The sequence below is a fragment of the Drosophila virilis genome, chromosome 4 (genome assembly GCF_030788295.1).
Source record: "Drosophila virilis strain 15010-1051.87 chromosome 4, Dvir_AGI_RSII-ME, whole genome shotgun sequence".
NCBI classification, from domain to species: Eukaryota; Metazoa; Arthropoda; class Insecta; order Diptera; family Drosophilidae; genus Drosophila; species Drosophila virilis.
In genome coordinates this window covers 25026053-25038755 of record NC_091546.1, presented here as the reverse complement: position 1 = coordinate 25038755, position 12703 = coordinate 25026053, and the positions used below count along the sequence as shown (strand labels likewise).

The following is a 12703-nucleotide window of genomic DNA, read 5'->3' as shown; positions in this document are numbered from 1 at the left end:
CGAAAGCGCGGCCAATAGTTTGTTGGAATGGTAGCTTAGGTGAGCAGCTGTACGTATGGCAAGCGTGGCTAAGCTTTTGCAAAAGCTTTCGAGCTTATGCCTTTTAACGAAAATGATAATGAACTACTATTTTGTGATATCATAATGCAATATTCTATAATAATGTGACAAATATAAGTTTATGTTATATAGTTTTTTTTTTGTCCACCTATTTTATATAAATGTTTTGAAAATTTTCCGCAATGATTGGTAATTTCGAATACCTAACAATTACTAATGGAAAAGCACTGCCTATATATGAAACGCTTTAAAAGCTCCTGCGTAGCGCAAGTGCACCCTACAGCTCTATGTAAACAACTATTTTGCAAAAAGCTTTTCGCTGGCTCATGCAACCCGTAACACACATCAACAATGATAACAAACTTTGAGTATTGTCGAACAGAGCAATAAGAGCTTTCAACAAAGCAACAAGAAAGCGTACAACAACAACAATAGCAGGAAAATAATTTGCGGGTATTTTTGTTTACTTGGCATTTTGTTTATACTGAGAGCAGTTGCTGCCGCGCCATTGTCGCTGTTTCAATGTTCGCTGAGAGTTAGGAACTCGGTGCACACACACTCACATGATTCACAGGGGAAGATGCACATTGGACTAGGGTTGTTGGACACGGATGCAGTCATATGGTTGAAACTGTCGTAGATTGTGGTCAGGTAAGCGCATACAGAATGAAAGGGGGAGCAATTTTGCTGCGTAGCGGGACAAAAAACTTAAAAACTTGGTAATATACAAACTAAATGAACAAAAAAAAAACAAATATACAATGATAAAAAATTGTTATTCACTAAATTAGGGTTTAAATTTGTGGAGAGTTTATTAAATGGTCATAATATTGATCAACATCTTAACGTAATTCAATTATATTTTGTTGAAACGAGACCACAGTGAAGCACATTTTTGTTAGTCTGTTGTCGTTGGATTCGTCGTTTCTGCTTTGTGTCTCTGTCTCTTTGCATTTTGTAGCGCGCAGTTGCCGTTGCTCTGCTGTTTTGTTTCTGCCTGTGTGTGCCTGTGTCTGTACGACTGTATGTGTGCCTGTGCCTGTGTGTGTGTGTGTATTGTTTGTATTATTTGTTGTTCGCCAGCAACAACAACAATAAAATTTGTGCTCTTGTTGTTGCCAGCTGTGTGCGTCGTTCGTGTGTGTGTGTGTGATTCTGTGTTCGAGAGAGAGAGAGAGAGAGAGAGAGAGAGAGGGAGAAAGAGAGCAGCGTTTTGTGCGTTCTTCTCTGTTTGCTGTTGTCGTCGCACAGTGGAAAGAAACTGTAAACCGCCAAAGGAAACTTGTTGAAGGAAAGTATGCCTATTTTGGCCTTTGACTAAAACAATATGAAGCCAAATATGTTTCAATCTAAGAAAAAATATTCTATATAGGATAGGTAAGGTAAGCTATAAATATATATGAAGAATACATGAGCATGCGTGCAAAATTATGATTATATATGATTTTATAGAAGAAATAACTTGTGGAATTAATCAAAAGGTATGCATAAAAGTCCTTACTAACTTTGAAATGGGTATATTATTTTATTTTTTGTGTATCACAGGGTAAATAAATAAGCGTCATCTAAGAAAAATGTGTGTGTTCCAATTTTTAATCATCCCCTTTCAATAAAACTGTATTCGTTTTATAAGTACAACAACCCGATGATGAGAAATATGCAGCTAGCAATGTTAATTGCGTACCACTGTACGTCGTGGTCGCTGCTTGCTTGCCTGCTGCTACTTCGACTGCTGCTGCTGCTGTTGTTGTTGTTGTCGTTGTTGTTGTTGTGTTCTACTGTAGCTGATAGATACTGAGTATCTGAGTGTGTTTAGTCGCTTTCGTCGCTTGAAACGTGAAACATACGACAACTGAAAACGAAATTAAAATTGCAACTTTTTGTATGTTACGTCAGTCGGCCGCTGTTGTTGTCACAGTCGCAGTCACAGTCGCAGTCGCTGTTGCAGTCGTCATCGCTGCCGTCGACAAAGACATCGCCAAAGCAGCGGATTCTTTTGGCGCCGTTTTCAGTGCGGCACTGGCTTAAAAATAAGCGCGGTTTGAATTTATTTAAAAACGGTTTTTTAAACGTTGGCCCGGACGGAAACTGCAGAGTACAGGTAAAATAAACAACATGTTCGAGTGAAAATGTTTTCGAAAAAAATAAAATAAAATAAAAACCACCAGAGCAACAACAAAAACAATGCTTTGGCCAGATAAGCAACAACAATTCACCAACAAGAAAAATTCTATATGCCATAGTGTAACTGTTTGTGTGCCAGTGTGTTCTGTATGTATGCGCGCGTGTGTGTGTGTGTGTGTTTGTGCCTTTTGTTGCTGCTGCTGATGCTATGGCTGTTGTTGTTATTGTCGTTGCCGCTGCTGCTGCTGTTGTTGTTGTTCTATCTAACAAAGTTATTGCCTTTGCCTTCGTTGCTGCTGCTGTCATTGGTCAGAAGGCAGCGGTCTGGGGAGGGGGCAGCCGGGTATTTCTGCAAGTTTTGTGTGTGTTTTGTTAGCTTTAGAAATATTCTGTTTTTTTTTTTTTTTGTTTTTGTGTTTTCTTGTTTTGCACGTTGCTGTACTTTTGTGTGCTGTTGCTGTTTCTGTTGCTGTGTTGCTGTACAAATACATATACATACATATAAATACACACATACTGTATATACATACTCACAGTCAGATAGAACAAATATGTACATACATACATATATACTAACATATGTACGTATTTTATGTTAATAGACAAACTACAATTAATATTGCTAGCTAGTTTATTGTTTCCCTCTCTACTCGACGTATAAAAACAACACAACTACAACAATAACCGTTGCGCAGGCGGTACAACAACAGCAACAACAACAACAAAAATCAGCAAACAGCAGCAGCAAAAGTTACAACAACAACGTCTCGCTGCTCTGCCGCGGCTGCGTCAGCGACGCTGGCAACTGTTAAAGGCGAACAAACAAAACTAACGAAAACAACAAAAACAAATGACGAATAATACAGAACATACGACAGCGACAGCAGCGGCAGCAGCAGCAGCAGCAGCAGCAGCAAAGGCAATAACAAAAGCAACGTCAACAGCAACTACGGCAACAACAACGATAACAACAACAGCCAGAACTGAAACACGCGCGCAGCGTAGAAGATGATAATGAAGTTGGCAATGTTGATAATAATGATGACGACAAAAACAACATAACAACTGTGCCACAGTGGGCTGAATATATCGCATAATTAAAACATTCCAAATTGTGTTAAATGTAATCACATTTTATATGCGTACATTTAATATTTTATAACAACTTTCAAATTTTTTGCCTGTTTTTTTAATTTTAATTTTCCTATAATTCTCAAATGTTACTTATCAACAGTTTTTGTACATTATTGAGCACTTTTTCAGTGACGAATTTCATGCTCTCAGGCCACTGTGCGCACGTTGCTTGTGTGCAAAACTGGTGGGCTTAACGCAAGGTGCTGAAAGTGGCGGGAAAATTTGTTAAAGATTTTAGCGACAGCCACAACTCAGAGAGAGAGAGAGAGAGGCGGAACGATTTAAGGAGCTAGAGAGCAGTGAACAGAAAGAGAGGGAGAGAGAGAGAGAGCGGGGTAGTGCAACACTGAGTGGGTTGATTAGAATCAAAACAGGTAGTCGCAGCAAGCAGCTGAGCAGTTGCAATAATAGTCAGCCAGGCCGTCGGTCTCAATAGGCATGCGAATCATTAAACGAATCATTTGCTGAGTGTATATGAATCGTTGTGAATAATAACTCAATCGCTGTCATTGCTTTTGCTGTTATCAAAACGGCGCAAATGGGTTCGAGTGTGTGTGTGTGTGTGTGTGTTTAGGGCCAAGAATGGCAAGAACTTGTTACAATAAAAACATGTACAGCCAAATTGTCTGTTATTCTTACTCTACCTCGATGCTTGTTATTGTTGTTATTGTGGATATAATAATATGAAAAGCAAACAATGTTGCTAATGTCGTTGTCGTTGTCGTTGGCGTTGACGTCGACCACAAATGTCACGAAAGCAAATACAACAATAAAAGCGGCCAGTGTTTTATTAGGTTTCACAAAATATACATAGTTATGACAACAGCAACAGCAACAGCAACAAAAATATCAACTGCGAAAAGCTCTCTGTCGTCGCCAGCTTCAGCTGCTGTTGCTGCTGCCTCTGTTGTTGCTGAGACAGCAGCAACACTAACACAGACGCAGCCCAAAGCACTTTGTAACGGAGCACCGAATTGTGTAGAGTAAACGTTTCGCTTGTTGTTCTGACTGCCAGCAACAACAGCAATAACAACAGCAGCACAGTTGCTGGCGTGTATTGCAATTGCTGTTGTTATCAGTGTAACCAGCAACAGCAACAACAACAGCATTGCAACATTAAACTGTAAACTGATTGCAAATTCTGTAATTAACAGACTGCAACAACAACAGCCAGTGGAACGAATATGACCACCTCAACGCCCAGCAGCAGCAATAGCACCACCAACACCACCAGCAACACCACCAGCAGCAACAACGACAACAACAATCGACAAGGCGACGTTGAGCGAGCAACCTCAGCAACAACTTTATACAACAGCAACAGCCCGACAGCAACAGCAGCAACCATAGGATCAACAAATCGTGTCATGCAAGCGGACGAGGATTTCAACATACGATTCGTTAATTTGGTGCGCACGTATCGCTGTCTGTATGACAAGAAAGTGCCGGAGTATCGCAACAGGTGAGTGAACCGCAGCGTGAGACGTGCATCAATTAATCATACCTATTTATAATAGAAGGATAAAGATAATAGCACAATAGCATCATGTTGCTGTAGCTTAGGCTTATAGTTTGTCCTTTCGACTTTATCTAATAATACTCTATTTTTTGTACATTACAGAGACAACCAGGAGAAAGCCTGGGCACTTATTTCAAAGGAGACGCGTGAGAGTGGTAAGCGTTAAGTTAGCTATTTATCAAACAAGTTAATAAATATTACCTGACATTTCAGTTATTCACTGCAAGGAGAGATGGCGGAATCTGCGTGCGTGCCTTTCGCGCTACATCAAACAGCAGAGCGGCTCTGAGCCGCAGCATAAACCTTATTATCTGACCGAGCACATGGCGTTCCTGCTGCCGTTCCTCAAGTCCTCGCGTAATTCACTGGATGGCAATAATAGCTTGGCGACGCTCTTTCAGTTCTCCCAGCAGCATCTGCAGCTGCATCAGCAACAGCAGCATCAACAGGAACATTTGTACTGCAACAACAACAACAACAACAACAACAGCATTGTCCTAAATGAATCCCTGGAGCTTAAGCAGTCGCTATCTGAGAACGATGATGAGGAAACAATTGATGCTTTTGATCCAGCCATAGCCGCAACACTGGGCCTGCAGCGCGCGGTTCCTACACCGGGATCTAATGTAATGGCAGTTCCCGGCTCGCCAGCCCGTAGCGAGACGGCTAGCGCGAATAGCCTTCAGAATTTTATACCGGATGTGCAGCTGGCAGAGTCTGGCCCGGATTTGGTATACAACGATGCTTCCTCCACACCAGTGCATCATAAGCCGCCACATTCCCACAACCATGCGCTACACGGCCATCACCATCAGCTCCAACAGCTTCAACAGCAGCAGCAGCAGGCGGCGCACTTCGAGCAAAGCGGTGCCAAGAGGATCAAGACCGAGTGCGAAGCCACCACGACCAGCAGTGGCGTCGCCTACTTCGGCGAGCTCAGCGTCACAGAGCACACAGACATGGAATTCTTTCGCAGCATTCTGCCGGACATTGCAGCACTGACGCCGCAGCAGCGTCGCAAGTTCAAGATTGGCATACTCGAGCTAATTGACGAGGTCGTGGAGCGCTACCCATCCCAGGAGCGTTACAATGGCGGCGTGCTCAACGGCAGTGGCGGCAACAGCAGCGGCAGTGCCGTTGGCGCTGGCGGTGGAGGCGGCAGCGGCTCGGCAAGCAACAGTGCATCCGGCAGGCAGCAGCGGCGCAATTCTGGACGGGATTGGCGCAAGTAAACAGAAATCCTTAAATCTAAATATAAGAAGTATAGTTAGGTATTCCAGAAATGGTTGATGCCAAGAGTTGAGAAGCTTAAGCTTGGAAAGCCAACAATAAGAAAACAAATAGCGTATTGAAACAATTTTTTTTTGATTGGATTTTTTTTTAAGAAAAGCCCAAGTATAGCTTAAATGAATATTGCCTTGATCGGCTACTGAGATTTCAAAATTTCCTATGAATGGTGCAGTTCTATAATAATTAATATCCTAAAATAAGCAAAGCAAAAAATGCCATAACTTTTCAATTCAAATTACGAAATTTTATCTTTAAGACATCTAGGATTTTACTTTATGTTTATTGAATTCTGAGTTGAGTCTATGAGACCATATACAAAAATATTTGATTCATTTCTGCACTTGGAAAATATAAATTCCGTTAAGAACGCGTTACTGTCCTCAGCTTGCCATGGTTAGCTTCTCAACTCTTGGGCTATTCGCCGCTCAGTGTCCATGTGTCGTGTGCTCAATGTGTTATTTCTAGATATCAATTACCTAAAATGCGGCAGCTGATGCCACAGGCTTTTGGCTGCTGCAATGCTAACTGTTGTTTATATAGAGAATTTAATGTGTAAGCAGCTTTGTATATAGAAATGGATGTTATGCATAGTGCGTAAATAGGCTAGGCTATAAGATTGATGTACAAAATCGTTGCAGATTAGACTTAGGCAATCAGGAGCTAGCAATTTCTAAGCTCACAAACAATCGTGTCAAAGAATTAAATGAATGTATGAAAATATTACATGATATAGTTTATTATTAATAGGCTGAAAACTTCAACAATTCATCAAAGAGCGGGGCGTTTGGAGGCTACTCCAAAGTATTTAGTGAGAGAAATGCATAAGATATAAGGCTACAAATTCACTTTAAAGCTAAATTTCGTATATTGTTGTCGTTTACAACTTTGAAGCGCCAGTCTTGGGATAGAATTTCTTTGATGGATCCTTGGCCATATCGAGCAGTGTTTGGGCTGGCTTAAATGGTGCACCATACAGATCGGCGTAGGACTGCATTTTGCTAACCAACTTGCCAGCACCGTACTGGTCAACCCAGCGGAAGGGGCCGCCCGTGAACGGTGGGAAACCCAGTCCAAATACGGCGCCGACATCGCCCTCCAATGGGCTATCCAGAATCTTCTCCTCCAGGCACAGCACTGCCTCGTTAACAAAGCGGGACACCATGCGCAGTGTCAGATCTTCGGGAGAATTGGCACCCTTGGACACCAGCGAATACTTTTGCTTTACAATCTCTAAAGCATCAGTATTCACTGGACGGCTTCCCTTGCTCTTGCCATCATACAAGAAAATGCCCTTGCCAGACTTGCGGCCCAGGAAACCGGCCAGCACTAGATCTTGCATGACCTCAAGATTGCCGCCACTGAAGCGGTCCCCGAATGACTTGGCCAAATCGACGGCAATGTGGGAGCCCACGTCAATGCCCACCTCATCGGCCAGTGTGGCAGCACCCACTGGGAAGCCAAACTTCTTGGTGAACTGATCCAGCTCCTTGGCATCAACGCCCTCTTGCAGCAGTCTGAGCGAAAGAACACGATTACAAGAAAATTGAGTTGGAAGCCTAACGCGAGATTCACCTAATAGCCTCGGACAACATGGTAGCCAGAATGCGCGTCGTATAGAAGCCAGGACCATCGCCCACAGTGATCACCACTTTGCCCTGCTTGAGACCAACAGCCACAGCCTGTGCGACCGTGTCCTTAGAGGTGCCTGGATGCGTGATGATCTCCAGCAGCTGCATTTTGTCCACGGGCGAGAAGTAATGCATGCCCACCACTTTGTCGGGACGCGAACTGCCAGCTGCAATCTTTGTTATGGGAATGGCGCTGGTATTGGTGGCGATGATGCAATGCTCGGGCACCACAGCCTCCAGTTCCTTGATCACACGATGCTTAATTTCTATATTCTCGAAAACAGCCTCAATCACAATGTCGGCTGTCTTGAAGTCGTTGTAGTTTAGCGTGGGCAGCAAATTGGCGAGTGTCTGATCGCGTTCCAGGGCGGAGATGCGCTTGCGCTTAACAGCCGTTTCGAGGCCCTTCTGAACTTGACCAATGCCGCGTGCTAGGCCCGCGTCGGTGGCATCCTTCATGACAACATTGTAGCCCTTGTCCACCGAGACCTGCACAATGCCGGCGCCCATTAAACCAGCTCCTAGCACGCCCACAGTCTTCACAGGACGCTGGGGCTTACCGAAGCGATTCTTCTTGCATTCGGTCTGACCACGGAAAAGTGCGATGAGGCCCTTTGATTCGGGTGTGGCTGACAGCTCACCGAAGCCTTTGCGTTCCGCCTCGTAGCCAGCCTCGACACCCTTGTCCACACCAGTACGAATAACTTCTAGGATCTGAGCAGTATATGAGGATAATGTCGGTTGTCCGTCTTACAAATAATAGATATATGGATTGTAACCGGCTCACCTTGAGGGGCGCAGGATAGAGTCCACCAGAGGCCTTCATCACCTGTTTGCGTGCTGTATCAAAGATTTTGTTTTTAACAAAATCTGTGTCCATGACGAGTGCTTGCAGCTTATTGACCAAGCCCGTTTTCTCGCGGTTGATCTGCAAAAGCAACCGCAATGATATCATCTTATATGTGAATCTCCGAATGGACAGCTTACGCGTAGTTTGCCGCTGGCCAAATCGTTGGCCACTTGCACAGCAGTTTTCTCCAGATACTCCATGGTGTTTTGTTCCGCGGGCTGTAGGCCAGGTCCAATGGGATCGACCAGCAAATCGACAATGCCCAAACGCTTGGCACGATCAGCACGCACCTGCTTGCCTGTCAGCTCCAGGTCCAAGGCGGTGGGCACTGATGTCAGCCTAGGGAGACGCACAGTACCGCCGCCGCCGGGCAGCAGACCCAGCATAACCTCCGGCAGACCCAGCTTCGTCTTGTTATCCTTGGTGGCAATGCGATAGTGACAGGCCAGCGCTAGCTCCAGGCCTCCGCCAAGGCATACACCGCTGATGGCGGCCACAATGGGCTTGCGGCTGCGCTCCATACGATCGAACATCAGCTGCGCACCGTGCGAGATGAGGGTCGCTTCCTCGGCTGTCTGGCATGCCTCCAGCATGCCAATATCGGCGCCAGCCACAAAGCAGCCCGGCTTGCCCGAAATAAGCACCGCCGAGTTGACCGATGGATTAGTCTCCAGATCCTTAATCACACGCTCGAACTCATCGCTCACCTCGCTGCCCAGCGAGTTGACCTTGGCATTGGGTGAGTCAAACTTAATGACCAGCACCCCATTGACCACTTTGGTGTGCAGGTGTTTGTTGGCGACATCGGCTGCCGGGGCGAGCTTCGGCGCTGGATTTGTGGACATTAGACGACGCTGGAGTTGTGCAGCAGCAGGATATGCTGAAATTAATCAATTAACACTGTTCAGAGATTCCATAACAGCACATTTCATATACAAGTTGAGACTTTGGCATTATCTCATACGGGGGAGTACAAAGGTCAAAGTCCAGTTATGCGGCAAACGCTGTCCAAGCGATTAACAATTCTCTATTTCAATTAATCGTGTATACTGCACACACTGCACTGCATTTTCTGCCCGTTTTAAGTATTATTTGCATTATTTTTAATCTATTTTTGTATAATTACCTCTAGCGCATTTGTTCTGCAGCAGTTGCTGCCTCGAAATTTGGCCGATTGCACTCAGAAATCTCGTTGCCGACATTACACAGCTCTTTGTTCACACAAATTCGCAATAACTTTTATAAACTTATTATTAACTGTTGGTTATGCACTTTATGCTTGGTTAAAATAAAAATATATTATAAAAATTGTTGTATAAAAACTATGTGGCAAATTAATTGACTTGTTGCACACTGCAAGTGCCGACAACGCTAGGCAGACTATCACTATCGATAACATACATAAAAATCATTGACCAACCGCCACAATTTACAGACGATTACCAATGTTATTCACTGGCATACGCGTACTTGACTCATAGATGGCGCTTTGGGCTTCTTTTATTTTATCGTACAGTTTTTAAATGCAAACGATTTTCAATGTATTTTTTGATTATATCTTTCACATTATCTATATCTATATTGACGTTATATATGTAAATATTATTGTAGAAATGAGACGACTTTGCACATATGCACATGCACACTTCAATACATACATCGATGCACGAATACATACATACAATATATATATTAATACATACACAGAGAACCAAAAAGTGGAAGAGATGGTAATTTATATGCTTATATTCATCATAATCATATTGTACTTATTCACGTAGAAATACGTATTGTAATGTGTGTGAAGTAAAGCTTATTATATGTATGTGTACATGCACACACTCAAACATATAAAACATGCGTATGTGCACAAATATGTATATTCACCAACACACATATACACATGCGTTTGCAGACATGTACATATACATATGTAAATACACATACATAAACGTTATATGATAAGAATGAAATGGCTTAAAAGCTGCATATATACATTTCGGATACAAGGTTTTGGTGTGAGGTCCATATGTACATATGTATGTATATGCAGCTATGCACATTCATTGAACTCTGACTAATTGATGTCATGTGAATGTTTGGGCTGATAAGCCCGCTGCTTTTGGAAGGAAGGTCGTTTGGTCGATTTGTGTGTCAGACTCAAGTGTGACTTTTCGGCTGACGTATCCTGTCAGGGGCATGTCCATCGGGAATCGCAGCTGCAATGATGCAAAAAACGATTAACTATTTAATTTATGATACGTGGCAGAAAATGTTGCGACAATAAAACCCACAACAATGTGCCGAAATGCTCATCCAAAACCATTTAACGTGGCCACTTCAAAGGACACGACAAACGCCTCAGCGCAAACGAGGCGCGTTTAATGTGCGCTTGAATGAGTCCTCGGCGCAGGCGCACAGCTGACCTCACCCGATCCGACCCGACCCGACTCGGCCCGAACGATTCGAGCGCTTGCCCTGCGGTGACGGGGTGGGTCAGCGTGAAAATCGCTCTAAAAAAGGACAAAAAAAAAGAAGGTCTCAAAAGTGGATTTTCTTGTGCATGCCTCATTTATCAGTTTCCACTGTAAAAGATGGCACTTTAGATTTCAATATTTATTTAGCTTCAATGCAATAAAAGCGAATCGAATCAAATATGGAAAATGTATCGCCAATGCGAAATGAATTCCTTACTCTGGAAGGCACCTTGCCATTTCAGCTAACTGCAAATATAACAAAATTGTCTTAAATTACAAGAAAAGTTGCAATCTATTTAGAATTCTATTCAATTCCATATTACTTTTCCTTTCTCCCGAAGGAAACTTGCCATCTAGCCCAAATGCAAAGATATCAAAATTGGCTTAAATTAAAAGAAAAGTTGCAATCTATTTAGAATTCTATTCAATTCCATATTACTCTTCCTTTCTCCCGAAGGAACCTTGCCACCTAGCCCAACTGCAAAGATAGCAAAATTGGCTTAAATTAAAATAAAAGTTTCAATCTATTTAGAATTCTATTGAGTTCTATAATATGCTTTGCCCAATAATACCTCAGCTAGGCTCACGTGGAGACGAGTTTCCTACACATTTGCCACTCCACAACAATCAAAAACCCTCTCGAAAGGGCCTGCCACTTTATAGAGATATAAACACCTATTAATTTTTTATAAGCCAGAAATCCCTGAATATTAAAATCAGGCTCGTGATTTTTAATGCTCAATTAAAGGTTGCCTGTCAGGCGCCACTCAACTATTTGAAACTATAAGCCCATTTTTTTGTTAAGTTTGTTTTTTTTCATGCTAAGCTGATTATAAATAATTAAAAAAAAAAAAAACGAAATGAAACGTATGCTAGGTGAAAGGGTTTCCCAAGCGCGACCCTAATGAGGGTTTGAGGGCGACCATAAACAAAACGCCCATTAGACGGTTGTCCTGTGTTGTGCCTGCGCGGGGCTTGGCGCGTGCGACCTTCAAGGATATTCGCGGATTGCGAGTGGAAGCGCGGAGATGACTTTGTTTCTGGCGATATTTGCATATATAATTCGAGAGCAGCTACCCCTGCGAGCAGATGAAAACATTTATAATGTTTTGATTTCATTTATGTTAATTTCCAACCATAAATCACACAAGAGCGTGTGCTTCCTGTCGCAGTGTCCTTGTTGTTTGATTAGCCCCTCTAAAAAAATAAAAATGCAAATAAAAATATATATCAAGCCCAGCCGTATGCAAATCCATCTGTGCTCTGACTCTGTTTTGTTGTTATCCTTTGCCCTGGGTGCCGAGCATTATGCAAATTAGTTAACATTGATCCTTTCGCCTTTTGCTGCCTTTTGTAATTCAATATTCGCGTGAATTGCCCGAGTTGCCAAAAATGATCATTCTGCACTCTTCCATCTGGGGTTGAGGTTGCGCGAATTTGCCAAACTAATTCAATATGCATAACAGCCAATCTCACAGAGCCAGCCAATTTGTTAATGCACATATTCGCACAAGGGATTTCAGCTAATATAGCTGTTAAGGCCCAAATCAAGCAGGATACAGCAGGACGATGAGGCTTAAATTTGAAATGCAAAGGTATTTTAGTTTTTATTTTAAAGTGT

At 42.9% G+C, this 12703-nt stretch overlaps 2 protein-coding genes across 4 annotated transcripts; one reads left to right on the top strand and one right to left on the bottom strand.

Moving 5' to 3' along the window:
* The first annotated feature begins 666 nt into the window (after positions 1–666).
* Positions 667–6852, top strand: brwl (brickwall). Of its 3 annotated transcripts, none has more exons than XM_032437524.2 (4): positions 667–711; positions 4473–4780; positions 4940–4992; positions 5051–6852. In XM_032437524.2, the coding sequence occupies exons 1-4, from the start codon at positions 682–684 to the stop codon at positions 6067–6069; spliced, it is 1410 nt and encodes a 469-aa protein (XP_032293415.1). In that variant the 5' UTR covers positions 667–681; the 3' UTR covers positions 6070–6852. The 3 variants fall into 3 exon arrangements, with proteins under 3 accessions (XP_032293415.1, XP_002057767.3, XP_032293414.1); XM_002057731.4 differs by lacking the exon at positions 667–711 and adding an exon at positions 1872–2161; XM_032437523.2 differs by lacking the exon at positions 667–711 and adding an exon at positions 3512–4296.
* On the bottom strand, positions 6840–9977 carry Mtpalpha (monolysocardiolipin acyltransferase Mtpalpha). The gene is made up of 5 exons (XM_002057732.4): positions 9732–9977; positions 8743–9485; positions 8543–8683; positions 7700–8469; positions 6840–7641 (listed from the first exon to the last, which is right to left on the bottom strand). Exons 1-5 carry the CDS (start codon positions 9805–9807, stop codon positions 7005–7007), a joined length of 2367 nt encoding a protein of 788 aa, XP_002057768.1. The 5' UTR covers positions 9808–9977; the 3' UTR covers positions 6840–7004.
* Between the last annotated feature and the right edge of the window lie 2726 nt (positions 9978–12703).